At 46.6% G+C, this 20,238-nt stretch overlaps 1 protein-coding gene and 1 long non-coding RNA gene across 6 annotated transcripts in view; one reads left to right on the top strand and one right to left on the bottom strand.

Moving 5' to 3' along the window:
* The window catches only part of LOC120717121 (rho GTPase-activating protein 12-like), a 35,712-nt gene extending 16,646 nt beyond the window's left edge, over positions 1–19,066 (bottom strand). For 4 of the 5 annotated variants that reach the window (XM_040004952.1, XM_040004951.1, XM_040004953.1 and 1 more), the window contains exons 1-4: positions 18,939–19,066; positions 10,418–10,543; positions 9,100–10,049; positions 376–588 (exon numbers count right to left, since the gene is read on the bottom strand). In XM_040004952.1, coding sequence (XP_039860886.1) covers positions 376–588; positions 9,100–10,049; positions 10,418–10,448 — 1,194 coding nt within the window. In that variant the 5' untranslated portion in view covers positions 10,449–10,543; positions 18,939–19,066. The remainder of the gene's footprint in view (positions 1–375; positions 589–9,099; positions 10,050–10,417; positions 10,544–18,938) is intronic. The other variant, XM_040004955.1, reaches the window with a different exon arrangement.
* On the top strand, positions 6,035–17,207 carry LOC120717123. The gene is made up of 3 exons (XR_005692091.1): positions 6,035–6,706; positions 13,401–13,405; positions 17,194–17,207. It is a non-coding gene; the product is annotated as an uncharacterized LOC120717123 (long non-coding RNA).
* Positions 19,067–20,238: the final 1,172 nt, after the last annotated feature.

Raw genomic sequence — 20,238 nt, forward strand, 5'->3', positions numbered from 1 at the left:
TACAAAGCTCTTCACAATAAAACAGGAAACCTGTGAAAATGAACCATATATCATGCAAACACTCTTTTCAATATTTTAAACCCATTTTACTCCTTTTAGAAGGAATTCCTGCATTTTTTCTAAATATCGATTTGAACCTGTAAGCGTATGGGTTCACCATGTGAACCGCACTCATCATCTCTGTTCTTGCACTTCTTTTCCTCAGCTGCACGTCAGCTTCTTTCATCTGTCCTGATAGTTTAGCTCTCGTCTACATTCACATTCATTTCATGCAGAGTCTTTTGGCGCTGCTGCTTCATCTCCGTTTGGTGTTTAAGTGACCCGAACACAAAGATGAACTCAAAACACACCTGGAAAGGTCAAAGGTCGCCTTACCTGCAATCTGTCCTGTGCGCTGACTGGGCAGTTGGGGCTGGTCATGCCCAAGGAGGTAGAAGATGATGGGCTGTGGTCTGATGTTGAGAGGGAGTGGTCTGTGGGAGGTGGAGAGGAGAGGGAGGAGCCAGAAGGGCCCTGAGGCGGAGCCAATTTCTTCAGAGATGGGACGTTGGCGTAGATGGGCGACAGAGGGTCGGGCAAGCTTTGGTCCTACAGAGAGAGAGGATTTCTTCAACCACACCGTCAGACACAAAACAACACACTCTGAGTCGAAGCTGTGACATGTTCACGGCGTGGATTCGTCACAGTGTTTAGACCTCCTGCATGTGACATAACCCGACGACCGGCCGTGTCCTTCCTTCTTCATCTGGACGACAGAGCGCTCTGTGCTGCACGCCTCAGAGCCTCAAGTCATAAAACTACAGAACACAGACAACTATGAGCCCATTTAAAGCCCACCCCCAACCATCACCCACACACGGCAGCATGGCGGTGATGTTATCATCCTGATGGAGATCCAGCTTCATCTGCCTAACTTTCTCCTCAGAGTGAAAAGAATCATTGCAGAAAGCCGAAAATCTGTTTTTAATAAAGTTTACGGGGTTCCCACACCTCTGCAAGTCAGAGGAGCGCAGAGGAGACCACGGGTCCAAAGAGCGAGCGTTAGCAAAGAGCGAGCGTTAGCAGGGCTGCAGAGCGAGTCCTTACAGAGACGCTCAGAGCACGGCGACCCACCGAGGACGAGGTCCCCGCTAAACAAGCAGGAACCTGCTGGAGCGTCAGCCTCATTTACGGCAATCATCTGCTGCTGTACAGGAAGAGCTCCCCCCAGGGTTTATAAACAAACACACACACAGTGACTTGCAGTCATTTCCTGCAGACTTTCACTAAGCCTCACGTCTGATCGAGGAAGAAGATCTGGATGTTTTCAGTCTTCAGGGAGTCGAGTCCTCGTGGTGATGAAGACGTTTCACATCTCCACAACACCACAGATACACCGAGTTCTGATAAAACTCATCATCATCCTGAAGATGTTGGAGGTGATTCACCTTTGCCAAGATTTCCTCCTCTGAGCAGGGAGCAGACAGCTTCCTGTCACACTGAGGAGGCGAGTGTGGCCACAGGGAAACAAAGAAAGTGTTACATTTCACTTCAGGTCACTTTCATTAAAGCTGCCGGGTACGACTCCGGTGAGGCTCCACTGCTCAGCAGGCATTCTCATTATCATTAACTAAACTTTACTCATCATTAATGCTTGCAGACCGACCGGTCAGTGTGCTGGGCTTCGATGTTAAACACTGACTCATTATTACTGATGCATAGACTCACAGTTACATCCTGGCACTGATTTGACTCATTATACAAAAACCTTTTTTACAGCTGTAAGAATATTTACGCACGAACTTGAGATGCGACGAGAAGAAGAAGATTTCCTGATGTAAATAGTCAAAGTACATCCTACTTGTGCTTGCACACAGCACGGCACAGGTGAAGCAGGAATACTCCACAGGAGGATTACTCCACGGGAGTAACCTGCACATTTAGTCATCACCACCGGTGACTGGGGCAGCCCTGCAGCCCTGCAGCCCTGCAGTGTTTATCGACTGCAGTGTCACGTTAACCTGAACAAATCTGCTCTCCTGCTTTACTGCGACACGCTCCGTCTGCTCTGAACCTGCAGCTGCACGCAGGGAAACAATGACAACATCTCTATCCAGCATCAAAGTTTAATGCAGCATGTCTGGACTTACCCATAATGCATCTGTGGTTGTTTCAGTATCACCTAAGTGTGTCCTGCATCAAACCTCACCAGGAACAAGTCAGAAAGTCTTCTAGACTCCGTTTGTGTTTAGACTGCACAGGCTGTAGCCCCACCCCCTCTGATTCAGTAGCCCCGCCCCCTGTGAAGGGCAGTGTGATCAGGAGTCAACGCTGCTGAGCCAGATCACTGTTCACCGACGTCATGAAACATTTTATGACTCCATAGATCAACTTTGACGACCGCCTAATTTTCTTTCTGAGTCCTGGAATCACCTGGAATTCATCAAACTTCAAGTTTCCTGGAATCTTCTAATGGACATTTCCCTCAAGTCCCTGGACTCTTATCACACTTCATAAATAAGTCTTGGAGTTTTTCTAAAGCTTCAATAAATCCAACGGCCAAATCTTCTAAAAGGATTCAGCAAACACTCCAAAAACACAGCTCAAACGTCCAAACCAGCAACGTTAAACGTTCTCCGGGACTCGAACAGCTGGAGCCTCTGCTTGGACTCCCCGTTTGTCCTGGGAGCGCTGTAACACTGCAGGTCCACAGGCAGCTGCAAATGGGCATTTGCTGCCTGCAGGAAGCAGCCTGCAGCTGTCTCAAACTGCAGGAAACATGCAACTGTGTTGCAGTCCAGCAGCAGCTGTAAGCACACACACACTACACACACAAACACACTACACACACACACACACACACACACACAAACACACACAAACACACTACACAAACACACGCACGCACACACACAAACACACACAAACACACTACACACACACACACAAACACACACACAAACACACTACACACACAAACACACTACACACGCACACACACAAACACACACAAACACACTACACACACACACAAACACACACAAACACACTACACACACAAACACACTACACACACACACACACACTACACACACACACACACACACACTACAAAACACACACACACACACACACACACTACACACACACAAAAACACTATACACACTACACACATGCACACACGCACAAACACACTACACACACAAACACACACAAACACACTACACAAACACACACAAACACACTACACACACACAAAAACACTATACACACTACACACATGCACACACACACAAACACACTACACAAACACACAAACACACACAAACACACTACACAAACACACAAAAAGACTATACACACTACACACACACACACTACACAAACACACTACACAAACACACACAAACACACACAAACACACTACACACACAAACACACTACACACACACACACACACTACACACACAAACACACACAAACACACTACACAAACACACACACACACACACACTACACACACACAAAAACACTATACACACTACACACATGCACACACGCACAAACACACTACACACACAAACACACACAAACACACTACACAAACACACACAAACACACTACACACACACAAAAACACTATACACACTACACACATGCACACACGCACAAACACACTACACAAACACACAAACACACACAAACACACTACACAAACACACAAAAAGACTATACACACTACACACACACACACTACACAAACACACTACACAAACACACACAAACACACTACACACACAAACACACGCACGCACGCACACACACACACTACACACACACAAAAACACTATACACACTACACACACGCACACACGCACAAACACACTACACAGACACACCCACACACACACACACACACACACACAGAGTAAAAGCAGCCAATCAGGAGAGGCTGACTTTATGACTGCCCTTTAACCAGGATGCAGAGCTTTTATTTCTGCGACTGACAGGAAGCTGGCTGACTGATGACCACAGGAGCCAGTAAAGTCCTAACGGTGCAGTGTCACAGAAAAACATCCGGCTGCAGCTCATTTAGTGCAAACACAGCAGCGCGCTCAGCCGGCCACCTCACCTGGGACACACCTGGCTTCAGGACAGCCTATGAGGAGGAAACAGCTTCAAACACGAGATGACTCAATCTGTTCCACCCTCTGGGTAAACAAACCACCTGCTGAACAACATGAAAGCAAGACATCAACTGCTAAAGGTCAAAGGTCACCCAGAAAACAGCAGAGCTGCATTCTCGATGCTCCACCAGTCAGATAAGGAAGTCCCAGAGAGCTGATCATGTGGACGCTGAGTTTCACTGAGACTCGTCAGACCGAAGACGCTGAAAACCTTTGAGTTCTGAAAGGAGCTGAAGGTCAGAAACACTCTGGCTGAACCCGCTCCATCTCCACGCACCAACAGCTGATTTACGGCCTGCTGCCACCCACCTTTACTGAGGCTACGTCCTCCCGCCCACACTGAGACGGTATTTTGGGTCAAGGAAAACGCAGCGTGGTGAAAACGCTCCTCAAAGCAGAAACATTTGAAAACGCCGTTTTCGCAGTGTGGACAGCGAACCCGGAGACTTTTCGAAAACGATGACACATTTCAGTCATATGATGCAGTCATGTGACCAATTAAACCAAGATAGCGGAGGGCAGTACAGCAGTTGTTTTGTTTGCAGTTTTGACAGCCCTGTTAAAGATTACAGTTGTTGCCCGTTGCTTGAACACTATAAAGCCATGCTTAGACTAAAGTAACACAACTTGAAGCTTTTGTTACCAGACCGCAAACACATGTACCCATACCTTAAACAAAAGCACTGCTTTGCACTCTAGTTGCAATTATGCAACACACATGGTCCTGCATACTACACTCTATTTCATACATAAGACACTTCGTTCACAAAATGAAATTTCAGGGTGCCATTTGGAAAACACATGTATCCAAAATACAAAACACATCGGGTAATTGCAACCACTCAATACACAGCTGAAGGCACTTACTTGCAAAACTGAACACCAATTAGCCAACTACAAAAAGCCCTCAGTTCAGCCAATTCAAGAACTTTGCAAGCATGGATGGAGGGAGAGCAAGAGGAAGAGGAGGAGGAGGTCGAAGAGGCCATGCACGGACCCATATTTCTGATGATATAAGAGCAACTTTGGTGGACCATGTCATCAACCACGGCCTGACTATGAGGAAGCTGGGCAGAGAGTCCACCCACATCTAAGCCGCTTCACAGTGGCATGTGCAATAAGAACATTCAGACTAGAAAGCAGGTCTGTCTTCACCTCTCTGCCTTCTACTCTACTCAGATGGTTTTCATAGCACTGTTCTACAGTATATCACCATATCAAGTGTGCAGGGTACTGCAGGGTGCTAATGCTGCTTTTGCAGCCAAAGGGGTAGTTTCTGTGAAACATACCATGATTACTTATATTGAAGTACAGTGTTGTACAGTGGATGATACAGTATATACAGTAAAGTACTGTAAGAAAATAAGCAAAGCGATGACAGTATGTGGTTGTATTTCTCTAGAATGACTCGAAGACCTTCTGGGGCAGGACGCCAACAGCAGGCTGTTCACACAACAGCAGGAACTCGCCGTCGTGGACCTAGTGAGGGCAGACAATGCCATCCGTCTCCACCAGCTACGAAAGCAAATACTTGCAGACAGGCGAGTGTTCAACAACATAAACCATGTGAGCATCACCACCATCAGACGCATCTTGGGAAAACTCAGCATCACCATGAAGCAGCTCTACAGAGTCCCATTTGAGAGGACCAGTGACGGGGTCAAAGGACTCCGAGCTGAATATATACGGGTACGTGTAACTGTCCTTTACATGACAATACAGTATTGGTGAAATCCAGCAGCAGCTGAATATGTACCATATCAGTACCACATGGATCCATCCTGAGAGCTACACAGGTACCTGTGTGATGGGTAAGGGTCCTGTATGTGTAGCACTGTAGTGCAGTAATATGTTCTCTTTGTTTTACAGAGAATCTCGGCCATGGATGGAGCTGCACAGCCTCATGAATTCATTTTCATTGATGAAGCTGGATTCGACCTGTGCAAAACAAGACGACGGGGTCGTAATGTAATTGGCCAAAGGGCAGTTGTGCACGTCCCAGGGCAGCGCGGGGGAAATATCACATTGTGTGCCGCCATAAGCCTTCGAGGGCTTCTGCATCATCATGCAAAACTAGGTCCATACAATAGCCAACACATACTCACATTTCTAGATGCTCTCCATGATATAGTTGTACAGAACAGAGCAGATCAGCCCAGGTTTGTGGTGATATGGGATCATGTCAGTTTCCATCGGCTGCTCTGGTCCAGGCCTGGTTCTCCAACCACAGCCAACTTGAAGTGGTATACTTGCCCCCTTACTCACCATTTTTAAACCCTATAGAGGATTTTTTTTCGGCTTTGAGATGGCGTGTATATGACCGCCAACCACATGCCCGCATGCCTCTTCTGCAGGCAATGGAACAGGCCTGCGGTGACATTCAGGTGACAGCAATCCATGGATGGTTTCGACATGCAAGAGGATATTTTCCCCGGTGCCCAGCGGGAGAAGACATTGCTTGCGATGTCGATGAGGTCCTGTGGCCAGACCCCAACAGACGGCGGGATCCATGAGCCCACATATGCACAATTGTCATGATGTTTTGTGTTTACAGTATAGTTTTTTGGTTTTTTTGCTTGATCTGAATTCATGGTGCTGCAGTGGACAATATTGAGTAGGCCTATTTGCTTTTTTGGTTGTTTGTGTCTCCTGAAAATATGCCTTCTGCATAAACAATGGAAATCAAAGACTGCAGTGTTTTATATAAAGTAGACTAGTGTGTGCCCCTGATCTGTAAGTGTTTGCATGTGATGCAAGTATGTGTCATTTTGTCAAAGGAATGTTAGGTTTCGACAGCGGAGTTTCAATTTGGCACAGATGTGAATGGTATATTTCCCAGTGTTGTGTCATGTTTACTTGTGTTTAGAGTTTTGGCACAATGAGCGAAGTTTTGCAAAATGTGTTCAAGCAAAGGGCAAAAACTGTAATATCAGTTGAGCCGCCAGCTCATCTTTAAACCCAAGCAGCAGAAAAAAGTTCAAACTCTGAAAACTCAAAACGGTTGCTTTAAAGGCGACGCCCACACTTGATCTTCATCGTTACCTGCTGACATCAGAAAGCAATGCGAGGAGTCGGATGGTCACAGAGGTAAGAAGCAGCTGCTGCTCATCAAACACAAACTGACGGCGCTAACGTGACGTTGAACATGATTTGAACTCCCCTGAGGGTAATGTCTACAAGTGGGTATTGATTATCAATTTATCGATTAAAATCGATTCTAGCTTGGATTACGTGATATCGATTCATTAAAATCCTGAATCGATTTTTAAATATAATTTTATTTTGCCCGAAACGCCAGAATCTCAGGTTAAACCTCACAAAATTTCAACAACCACCAAACATTTAAAACAGTAACTGAGAGCAGGAACAGGCTTCTGCACAGAGACGTAAACACAAAGCTTGACCCGCCGACACATCAGAATCATGTGACTTTCTCACCCGACGATCTACTGCAGAATATTCTTATAAAATCTCAGGCCAGGAAAATCTTTTTCTGTTTTAACCTCACTTACTTTGACACAAAGGCCTCTGCTGTGATGCTCACACCGTTGATAAAGTCTCACAAGTGTCAGCTTTCTTTTAATAGATATAAAAAATGGAAATGTACTGATGCATGATCTGAATTATAATATTTCTGACTGAGGCAAAATTTCCCAGATTCAAATTGAATCGATTCTAGAAATCAGTGACGATACTCAGCCCTGGTTAAAACCTCAGAATCACTTCTTTTATTCCAGTATTTCCACCTTAAACCCGTCTCTGCATCTAATTTATTTATCTAATTTATCTAATTTAAACCCTGAGTGTCCACAGCTCGTGTGCTCAGATCACAGCAGCTGGTCTACCTGCTCCATGACTGAAGAGCAGACACACCCACTTCACCACACACTCACTGTTGTAATTACACATCAGCGAGGAGCTCACAGCCGGAGCAAGCAAGCAGACTTTTACTAAGTAAAGCAGCTGAGCGATGCTGCAGCGTTCAGCGCTGTCGCCTCACAGCACCAAAGTCCGGGGTTCAACTCCAGTATCTGGGCGGTTTCCTCCAAACACGTGCAGTCAGTGTCTATGTGTTAGACTGGAGACCTGTCCAGGTGTACCTCTCACCCTGTGACAGCTGGGAGAGGCTCCACCCCCCTATCACTGAACTGGATAACCAAAAGAAAACGCATGGACGGATGATTAAAGCAGCTGAACGGCAATCTTGGATAGGAGGTGCTCTATCTGCTGTAATGCAGCGTGATTTAACCTTGACTGAAGACTGTTTTCACCTGCAGGTGTCGCTGCAGCGTCATCCTCTCGCAGTTTCCTGTCCGACCCTGAACACATCCTGCCAGCTGTGACATCACTACAGACCCTGAACCGTGGAAAAGCTCCCCTCAGTAACCCTGCCCGCACAAATGTCTGCTCTCTGTAGGTTTTAAGCAACTTGAGTTCAATGAAATTATTTTATACAAATAATACAAAGTTAAACTACACAAATATTTAAAAAACAGTAAATTATTAAATTTAAAACCAAAAGAAAGAAACATTAAGATCACAACTAACAAAAGCAGTAAACAAAAAATAGTTTTAAACTAAATCTTTAAACTAAGTTTTCTTAAGCTTCAGTGGGTCTGGAGGTCAAAGGTCAGCAGTTTGTTTCTGGTATGCTGAGAATTAAAAGAGGAACTGGCCTTTTCTTTTCCTCCAAAACTTGTTTCCTGTGTGGAAACTGCAGGAAATGACACGCTGCACAGGACTTTTATTTTGGAGGACTCTGTAACATGTTGTTCTTTAACCGTTCCTGAACACTTATTTTTGCCTTTGTGCCATTTTACCAATCATTTCAATAAAAGTAAAGTCCAGGTGTTGTAAAAAGATATTTGATTACATTAAAGTCAACAATCAGAGACTTTATCAAAGGGTCATTTTCATAGTCTGGGGACTTACCTGTGTGGGAGGTGGGGCTGGTGCAGCCTCAGGTGTTGCAGGCTCGACCTGTGCTGCAGGGCTCGCTCTCGCTCCGACCAGAGCCTCCAGGTCCAGGTTCAGGTCCTGGATGGACTCGTAGATGTGGTGTGAATCCTCGCCCTTCACTGAGTCCCGCCCCTCCTCATCGCTCTCCTCCACGCTCTCCTCCACGTTTGCTTCTTCCTCTGCCAGCTCCTCCTCATCTGGCTCTATTGGAGACTCGTGGCCATCCGGACGTCCTGCTGGGGATGAGGACATGTTGTGGAGGCTGCTGTGGGGCGGGATCACTGGTGTCTCCACCCGGATGGGCTGGGCTTGGGGCCGGGGCACTGAGAGGGGGTCTGCCGGACTGAAGCTGGGAACGCGAGGTTTCCCGGCGTCCCTGGCGTCCTCCACGTAGCCTGACAGGTGGGGCGGCTTCTTGCCATCGGCAGAGTTTGCAGTTCTGTTGTTTGCTGTTGACCCGGGCTCTGCAGGACCAGCAGGGGCCCCAGGTAGCCGAGGTGCCACATCTTGGAAGTCTAGCGGGACGCCAAATGTAGACATCCGATTTTCATTTTTGTGGTGCCTTTTGACCGCATCGGGTGTGAGTCTGATGGTCATGTCATCACTTGGTTTGGTTCTGGACTCTTCTAGAGGCTTTGGGATGGGGACAGGCACCGCCACAGGGATTGGAGCCACGACAGGCAGCACCAGTTCGGGACTGGGAGGATCAGCAAAGTCCAGAGGAGACGGTAACTCCAACGGCAGCTCTTTGACGTACTTGGCCGGAATGTAAAAGGGCTTGGAGCTGCGATCCTCCTGGACCTGCCACCAGTGGTTGTTGGTCTTCGCCAGGAGGATGTAGCGCTCATTGGGTTTGATTGTGACCAGCGCCCCATCCCGACCCTCGTACTCGTACCCAAATTCCACCAGAACCAGACCCAGACCTGAAAGAAAGGATTAGACAGAGGAACAGAAAAGTTTCAAGAGGCTGAATGTGATGACACAACGGGCCACAGATTTTAACCCAACCTTCTCAAAGCTGCTGTGTTCAGTTTTTGAGGTCAAAATGAGGTCCGGTTCACTTCCTGAAGCTATATGTAGTTTTAAAGAAGGCAGACGAGCTGGTCACGAGCAGGGAGATGGCAGTAATGTGAAGCACATGTGCTCATGTGCTGTGACTGTGAACATGCAGACGCGCCAGAGCAGCGCCATCGAACGCTCCTCTACAGCTTCATCAGGTCTTAATGTGGTGATTTCATCCAATCAGAGTCTAAATAAGCTGGAGTTCACCTGCAACAGTAGGGTGACTCACCTTTGCTCTGCAAGGAGGACGTTGCTGCCATTTTGACAACCCTGGGCTTTTCAGGCCCCGCCCCCTCGGGAAGATCTAATCTGAAGGTAACTGGTCAAAGATCACTCCTGATCCTACACCCCCGTCCTAAAGGAAAAAATAAACAAACACACAAAATAAAAACAATGCCTAGCAAACAGACAAAGATACAAACACACCTACACGAGTATTTTTGAACACGCAGCTGTTTCGTCCACGTAAACGGCGTTTCAAATCACCGAAAACAGAGTTTTTTTTAAACTCCTTTTTTGCGTTTACGTGTGGACGAGGAATACAGAGTTCGTCACGCAACGTCAAAGGTATGTGCCTTTTTCCACGTCACGCTGTGGCCACGTTATTGTTTACATGAGATGAATTGCAGAATGACAGAGAGACAAAATACTGTTAATCTGACTGTCTGCAGGTTTTACACGCAGTTACTGTCCCTCCATTTACAAAGGCAGAGGCGTCACGGTGTCATTATTTTACTGTAGTTGTTTTTTCCTGTGTAATAATATTCAACATTGCTGTCAAAACATTTTTCAAAAAATGCCTCTCTGTGCAAAATGGGTTTAAAAACATAAACAGCTGTGGGATCCTGTTTGTCTCTGATTCTGCAGGGAGACCTACCTCGGCACCTGTGCAGGTGAAGCCAAAGGGAAGATTTGCTTCACCATATTTTCTAGTCTCTAGTCAGTGATGCTTCAGCTCCTGCTTTGCGTTTGTGTGGGAGCCCCGTGCTAGCAGTGCGTAAGTGCCCTTCCCCCTAACCCATTTCCTTTTTTTCCTTTTCATACTGCAGCGCCCCCCCTGCAAAGGCTCTGCGCCTAGGGGGCGGGCCCCACACTTTGGGAAGCTCTGCATTAACACGTTTAACAGGAATTAATTATGATCACCAGAGCTTCCCAGAGCTTCATTTTAAGCCAAAGACTAGAAAATATGATGAAGCAAATCTGCCCTTTGGCTTCACCTGCACAAGTGCCGAGGTAGGTCTCCCTGCAGGATTGGTTTCCCCTTCATCGGGAGCAGCGCTGGGCTGTTCAAATCACGGACAAACAGGATCCCACATTCTTGATTTTTAGTTCACAAACACTTGTTGTAATGAGTAACTACTCCTGACATTTTGGAGGTGTTAGCTCTTTATACAGTAAAGTTACAGCAGGATACAAATAACATCAGGCTGATCCTGCCACGATTTGTTCAAATCACAGACAAACAGGATCACAGCTGTTTATGTTTTTAAACCCATTTTGCACAGAGAGGCATTTTTTGAAAAATGTATTGATGCAATGTTGAATATTATTACACAGGAAAAAACCGACCACACGTAAAATAATCACACCGTGACGCCTCTGCCTTTGTAAATGGAGGGACAGTAACTGCGTGTAAAACCTGCAGACAGTCAGATTAACAGTATTTTGTCTCTCTGTCATTCTGCAATTCATCTCATGTAAACAATAACGTGGCCACAGCGTGACGTGGAAAAAGGCACATACCTTTGACGTTGCGTGACGAACTCTGTATTCCTCGTCCACACGTAAACGCAAAAAAGGAGTTTAAAAAAATTTCGGTGATTGGAAACGCCGTTTACGTGTGGAAGAAAGGTCCAAACGCATAGAAACAGCTGCGTTTTCAAAAATACATGTGTAGGTGCGGATGTAGCATAAAAGAGTTACTAGTTTATTTTATTACTGCCTGTAATTTATTGCAGTTTACTTGTATTTGCTTAATTGTTTACTAAATGTTTGAGGTGTGAAATAAACTGCAATGGAGCAAAATATGGGTGTGTGTGGTTGGAGGATGTTTTGTGCGTGCGCGGGGGGGGCGGACCATTTTTCTTGTAAAACAAAGCAAAAAAAGTTTGGGAACCACTGTGTTAATGGATGAGAGCGGTGCAGAAACCAGGAGGCGTGCTGATTCAGTTGGTGTTCCTACGCAAAGCCTTCGCATCTGTCTGATGATACCATCAGGTAGATGCTGGCGAGCTCGTGGAAACACCTGTATAACCCGTCTGTGGGCCTTTCTGTCTGATGAGCTGTGAGAGCTGAGCCAACTGTAGCACATCTACAAACCACAGTTTTGGGCGCCACCGCATTATATCAACATAGAACCGTAAGCTAACCCAGCAGACCTGCCTTTTCACTGCAGGCACAGCGAGAACATGGCCGCTGCTCACAGTCTTTGTCTTCTTAAGCACCCGAGGCTCACTTACACATTTCACGCTTTTCATCCAACATTCACACTGAAAAATGCATCAGAGAGCAACTTGGGTTCGTACCTTGCCCAAGGCTATCTGTCTTTCCTCCATGTCTGTAAGATTCTAGTTTCCCTGACTCACGTTTCTAACAGCTGTAGAACGAACATCTCTGAATGAATGAAAGTCTCTAACACTGAGGAAAGGACAGACTGTCTTCATGGACTGAAAGCAGAGGAATGACAGTTATCAGCTCCTCTGCTTTCATGTCAGAACAGGTCAAAGTGAGGTCTGAACTCCTCCCACAGCCCCGAAGCAAAAACACTTCAGTCCACTTAACAAACATCACATTTATCTCCCAGCGCAGTGAAGGAGTTAACGCTGCTGTGTTTCATTAACCAAAGACAAGCAGTTGGAACAAATCAATGGCTAAAATAGGTTAGCTCTGTTTCACACAGAGAGTCCGAGGAAGCAGACTGCAGGCTGAAGCCCGTCTGCTTTCAGTTTTTCAGTCCTTTGTGTGAAACCCTCACTGAACATTCAAGGTTTATTTTTTCCTCATATCCATGTAAACTACATAAAACTAACACACGAGGACAAAAACAGTGATGAAATGTATCGACACTTCAGTTAAAACGAGACGAAAACATTCTGGACAGACGAGATCCAATCAGAACTAATTAGGTTAACTAACATTAACTAATTAGGTTTATTTACTTTCCGGCTCTTTGAAACGTCGGCAATAAGGTTTTTAAATGGACTCACAATGAGGTGGAGTTGTTGCTGCGAGTAACACAAAAGTACAAAGTTGCACAAGTGAGTGAGAATTAAAGAATTTGAAGAAAAGCTCTCTGGAGCACGTACAGACTGATGTTAATCTTTAACAGGGCAGTCAAACAAAACAACTGCTGTATAATGTCCTCCGCTATCTTAGTTTAATTGGTCACATGACTGCATCACATGACTAAAATGTGAGACTCAGATTTAGCCATTCTTATATTTGCTTGTTCTTATGTTTTTGTATTTTTCCACACCTCCGTTGCTTGTGAAGCTCACACACAAGAATTTCACTCGCGTGTTCTGTACCCGTGTACCTGCACATATGATGTGAAAATAAAAGTGATCTGATGTGTCATTGTTTTCAAAAAGTCTGCGGTTGCGCTGTCCGCACTGCGACAAAAAAGAACAAACAGTTTTCAAATGTATGTGTTTTCGAGTGTGTTTTTCTTGAATGAAAAGGCCGTCTCAGTGTGGACGGGATTCCAAAACAGAGAGAAAATTATGCGTTTTCAAACGAGAACGTATTAGTGCGGACGTAGCCTAAGTGTGCTGCAGTCTCCTGATGTTTAGTCGACAAGAAACTTGCTGTCAGAATTAACACTGCTTGAAAACTCGAGTCTATGCGGGCTGAACCCTCTGCTGAAGCCTCTGGTGGACAGTAGAGGGACTGCAGGGTTTGGTCAGTGCTCATTTTTCAACCTTGGGGTGGGGGGTGGGGGGTGGTAGGTGCGACTAGAATGTACTGCACCAATAGGAGGAACAAAACTCAGGTGTGAAGCACATGCAAAGGCATTTGAGGTGATTGTGACTGAAATGATGAACCTGGACCTGCATCCTCAGCATCAAACGTCACCACACGCAGACAGAGCTGTGAATATTTGGACATAAAGGACGTAGTTTTGTCCGTCCTGAAATCTGAGGCTGAGCTGAGGAGCACGCGCTGCATCACTACCCTGGTTTGAAGTTTGGCAGTTCACGTGCTCCCTGCCTGTTCCTTGAAGGGTCTCTGCACTTGAGCAGCACCTGAGTCTGTGTTTTGATTTAATTGGACAGAGAGAAGCAGGTGAACTCCAATGCAGCAGAGGTTATGTTGACTTGGACGTCTGTCCGAGATGTAACATGCCTCGTTCAGCCACTCAGAGGGAGTGCGAGGGATCTCCTGAGCTACAGCCACCCTGTCTGCAGTACGGGGCTATTTCCCTCCCAGCAGCCTCTGAGCCAGGCATTCGCTTAGAACAATAGCAGGAGGCTGATCTCAGGGCAGCTCTGTTTACACAGGGAAGCGCCTGCACTTCCTGTCTGCTGCAAGCCCCACCCACACAGCGGCATTGACCTCACCCCTCAATGACATCACATAGCGGTGTGTTTCCTGTCTTTGTGAAGGAACAACAGTGTGTGTGTGCTCACAGAGCAGCAGGACAGCCAAACATTTTCTCTGGCTCAGAGCTTTCAGCAAACATCCAATCAGCTGCTCTTTCATCAATGGACCTGGAAGCGACTGGCCTCAAACCTGTGAACTCTGGGCTCCTGTTACCCTGCTGCTACCCCACTCTTTACCCTCCTGCTACCCCACTCTTTACCCTGCTGCTACCCCACTCTTTAGCCTCCTGCTACCCCACTCTTTAGCCTCCTGCTACCCCACTCTTTAGCCTCCTGCTACCCCACTCTTTACCCTGCTGCTACCCCACTCTTTACCCTCCTGCTACCCCACTCTTTACCCTCCTGCTACCCCACTCTTTACCCTGCTGCTACCCCACTCTTTACCCTCCTGCTACCCCACTCTTTACCCTACTGCTACCCCACTCTTTAGCCTGCTGCTACCCCACTCTTTAGCCTGCTGCTACCCCACTCTTTACCCTACTGCTACCCCACTCTTTAGCCTGCTGCTACCCCACTCTTTAGCCTGCTGCTACCCCGCTCTTTACCCTCCTGCTACCCCACTCTTTAGCCTGCTGCTACCCCACTCTTTAGCCTCCTGCTACCCCACTCTTTAGCCTCCTGCTACCCCACTCTTTAGCCTCCCGCTACCCCACTCTTTACCCTGCTGCTACCCCACTCTTTACCCTCCTGCTACCCCACTCTTTAGCCTGCTGCTACCCCACTCTTTACCCTCCTGCTACCCCACTCTTTACCCTACTGCTACCCCACTCTTTAGCCTGCTGCTACCCCACTCTTTAGCCTGCTGCTACCCCGCTCTTTACCCTCCTGCTACCCCACTCTTTACCCTCCTGCTACCCCACTTTTTACCCTCCTGCTACCCCACTTTTTACCCTGCTGCTACCCCACTCTTTACCCTGCTGCTACCCCACTCTTTACCCTCCTGCTACCCCACTCTTTACCCTCCTGCTACCCCACTCTTTACCCTGCTGCTACCCCACTCTTTACCCTGCTGCTACCCCACTCTTTACCCTCCTGCTACCCCACTCTTTACCCTCCTGCTACCCCACTCTTTACCCCCCTGCTACCCCACTCTTTACCCCCCTGCTACCCCACTTTTTACCCTGCTGCTACCCCACTCTTTACCCTGCTGCTACCCCACTCTTTAGCCTCCTGCTACCCCACTCTTTACCCTGCTGCTACCCCACTCTTTACCCTCCTGCTACCCCACTCTTTACCCTCCTGCTACCCCGCTCTTTACCCTCCTGCTACCCCACTCTTTACCCTGCTGCTACCCCGCTCTTTACCCTCCTGCTACCCCACTCTTTACCCCCCTGCTACCCCACTCTTTACCCTGCTGCTACCCCACTCTTTACCCTCCTGCTACCCCACTCTTTACCCTGCTGCTACCCCACTCTTTACCCTGCTGCTACCCCACTCTTTACCCTCCTGCTACCCCACTCTTTGCCCTGCTGCTACCCCACTCTTTACCCTCCTGCTACCCCACTCTTTACCCTGCTGCTACCCCACTTTATACCCTCCTGCTACCCCACTCTTTACCCTGCTGCTACCCCACTCTTTACCCCCCTGCTACCCCACTTTTTACCCTCCTGCTACCCCACTCTTTACCCTGCTGCTACCCCACTCTTTACCCTGCTGCTACCCCACTCTTTACCCTGCTGCTACCCCACTCTTTACCCTGCTGCTACCCCACTTTATACCCTCCTGCTACCCCACTCTTTACCCTGCTGCTACCCCACTCTTTACCCCCCTGCTACCCCACTTTTTACCCTCCTGCTACCCCACTCTTTACCCTGCTGCTACCCCACTCTTTGTACAGCAGTGGAGTATGTGACTGATGTCGTGCTGTTTTCAGTGGACCGTGTTGATTTCTAGAAGAAAATCATGATTACTGATTATTATTTCTCGTGAATCGTTAGTCCGTCTTTCTGGTTTTCAGTGATCTGAGGTTTTTTGCTGTACAAAAACCATGAAGGAATTCACTCATTCATAAACAGGACCTTAAGAATCTTACTGTAATTTTGTTCATTTATTTATGACTTCAGTCATTTTTAATAATTATTATTGTTGTTTTTTCTCCTGCTGTTTGTTTGTTGCCGTTGCAAAGACAAATAAAGTTGTATTTTTGAAATCCATTGTTTTCTATTTAAACACCTGGGACAGGTGAGTTTCAGAGACGCTGGTATGTTGGAATGCTGCTGCCCCTCCCCCTCCTCGCGCACTGTGATTGTGTCTCTGCCGCACCAACAGGCTGGTATGTGACACACACACACACACACACACTGCTCTGTGTGACCACAGGAGCGAAGCATGTGAAAAAATAAACTGGAGGGTTTGTGGCGGGACACACCCTGTCCACCAATCAGAAAAGATAAAACATTTAAAGGAGAATCTGTGAGGGCCTCGTCAGCCATCCGTCAAGTGACATCATACACCCAGCAGCCAATCCCAGCTCGCTTAATCTAAAGACCGTTCAACCTTTACCCCATGTGAGAGCGGGTGTGGTCACAGCACACAGAAATAAACGAGTCCAGGTCATAAATCTGTCTGCTGGCTCCGCCCACACGAGGCTGGAACCAAACCGACGCTGACAGGAATGCACAGAGTCACACACATAAGCATCGCACACTCTCAGCACAAACACACGGCTCTGACTGGCTGGCACCTGCCGCGCTCTCCTCGCACGCTGTTTCAAACCTTTCAAACTTCCTCTGTAACCTGATGCTCAGTGAGCCCCGTGAAAACAAATAGTCCCCACACACTAAAACACTGTGAGTGAGGGTTCAGGTTGAGCCCGGTTTATGCAGTTTGTGGAGAATACAGCACACAGCCCTGTGTCCAAACACAAACTAAACACATTTATCACTTATTATAACATTATTATAAACACATACTACAGTGGCAGGCTTATTCTATCTTATTATTGAGCTCTTATCTGTTCATGCAGATGTTCAGCTTCTGTTGTTTTCTGAAACATCTTAATGTAATAAACTGTATAAAAGCGAAATGCGTTCGCACCTTGTTAGCATACAGAATTATAACGTGCAGAGTTTTTACCTGATGAGGAACTCCGTCCTGCGGCGTGGAGTCATGTGACCCGCCTCTAAAAACTTCAGTGGAAGCAAATTCTTTTTTCTCTTATTCAAGTTCTTCTCGGCGTCGCACAAAACACACGATGAACATGTGTGATTTAAATATTTTAGCATTATTAAACATACAGAACACTGTTACATGTGGTTCTGTATGTTTCATGTAAGATGTGTCCCTGTGTAATAACACAAAACGTGTCTAATAAGATTCAGACATAAAACATGTGCTGTGTTTCTGTCTGTGTGTGAGGAATGCAAGAGCACGTATCCAAACCCGGGTGAACCTTCTGCATGTTTACAGCCTGTCGAGGACTTTGACCACAACTTTGTAAAATGTGTTTAGCAGGTTGTTTTCAGAATAAAAGGCCTGGCTCCATTTCAGTGATGAAGGCCCTTCTTTCCTGTACCGAGCTCTTCCTTTGACTCTTTCTGTCTTTAGCTCTTCACTTGTGATTTGTGGCGATAAAACAGTCAAAAGGGAATATTTCCGAGGCCTGTGAATGTTTACCTCCAGGTTTGAGGTGTGCGTCGAACGACAACTTTTGGACCGTCCCATTTCTAAGTGTAACCACCAACAACAACCTAGTTTGCAGTTACAGTAAAACCTGTTCTTATGCCCGGCGGGTTTTCAGACACACTCTCACTACAGTTCTGTCATTTCTACAGATTTTTAATGAAGAGCGAAAAAAAAACCCTCAGTCTGAAATCAGGACACTGTGTCACACCCGGTCACACACACACACACACACACACACACACACACACACACACACACACACACACACACACACACACACATGCACTGAATCTAAAAACAGACTCATATTCCCCATAATGCAGGTGTGGGACCAGGACCCCATGACATAGGGTTTACAAGTCCACTGGAAACGCTTTTATCTAGACAGACACAACAATACACAAAAATGTAACAAAGCAAATGTCTTCAACTACAACTGGGTACACACACACTCACTCACACGCACACACAGACACACACACAGACACACACACAGAGATAAATTGAGGGTTTGTTGTGTTTTACCTGCAGTAAAAGTCAGATCCAACCATCCTACTTCACTTTTTTCTCTTCTGATCTTGGAGGGGCGAGCCCCGATCACTCAAACAGGTTTCTCTCTCTCTCTCTCTCTTTAGCTCCGCCCTCTCTGACCTGCCAGTCCTGGCTTGTCTTCTTTCCCCTCCTTTCCTGAGATTACATCCTGTCTGCCAAAGAAGCCACAGTCAGACCCTCAGTCCTCTCTGGGCAGACCAACAGCGCCCTCTGGTGGCCCTCGCCGGTGGTTCATTATTACCCTTGCAGTGGGTACATATGTAATTATGCGATTTAAAAAAAAATGGGCACAAACAAACTGCACGCTCTTAAACTTAATCGAAAGTTCAAAATGTAAAATAACATGGACTTTCAGTGCTTTTACTCCATTTAAAACATGGAACGTTTTTTCCTTTTAGTCTTTTTGACGTCATGTTTCATTTCCAGTGTTACCAAATTAACCTGGAGTAAAGAAATATTTCTGCCTGCTTACTGAGGCTGCTGCAGCCTCCAGGTGTTACTGAGCTCACTGAGCTTAAACGCTGGACTGTGAGCTCAGGTAGGTGACGACCGTCTGCAGGCTTCTCTGAAGCTTGATCAGGAGATCACGTTAACACCCAGAAGCAGGACATGGGTGAACCGTCAGGGTTTTGTTTTTAGTGGCGTGCCAAACAGACTGTTGTGTGCCCTGCCCCTGATGTTAGCCAGGTAGCTGGTGACCTGGTGGAGGTTCTGAGATTAATTAGTAAACGATTCATTTGGGAATGATTTGGTTTGATGGGCACACCTACGCCCGCTGGTAAATCATCGTGTACAACTCATGCTTCAGATGGAGGCTGTGCTGGACCTGTAAGTGTAACCGGTGTGTTCCTGCATTGTCTCCGACAGAAGGGTAGAAGGAAACACTTCCAAGTAAACAACTTTCCAGCTCCTCTCCCACAGGGGAACTGTAGAAAAGGGGCTGCATTTATTTTTACATTAAACATGAAGTACAAACTTACATGGAAAAAAAACACCTGACATACCTGACAATGAAAGAAAGACCTCCAAGTAACATATAAACAGTGTGGACGAGCGTGAACCAGACTCACTACACTTTCATGCTAGCATTAACAATGCCTCTACACACGAGACACACACGTACTACACACAGCATTTAGTAAAGACAGTCGTAATGACGACAATAACGAACTAAAACACACAAAGACAAACATCAAGGTGGATAAAGATATAATTTGGAATAATTCCCCCACAGGAAATTATAGGAAAGGAGAGAGGCCAGAGGGGTAGCCCA

This window comes from Simochromis diagramma, unplaced genomic scaffold (genome assembly GCF_900408965.1).
Source record: "Simochromis diagramma unplaced genomic scaffold, fSimDia1.1 OVJJ01000492.1, whole genome shotgun sequence".
In the NCBI taxonomy this organism is placed as follows: domain Eukaryota; kingdom Metazoa; phylum Chordata; class Actinopteri; order Cichliformes; family Cichlidae; genus Simochromis; species Simochromis diagramma.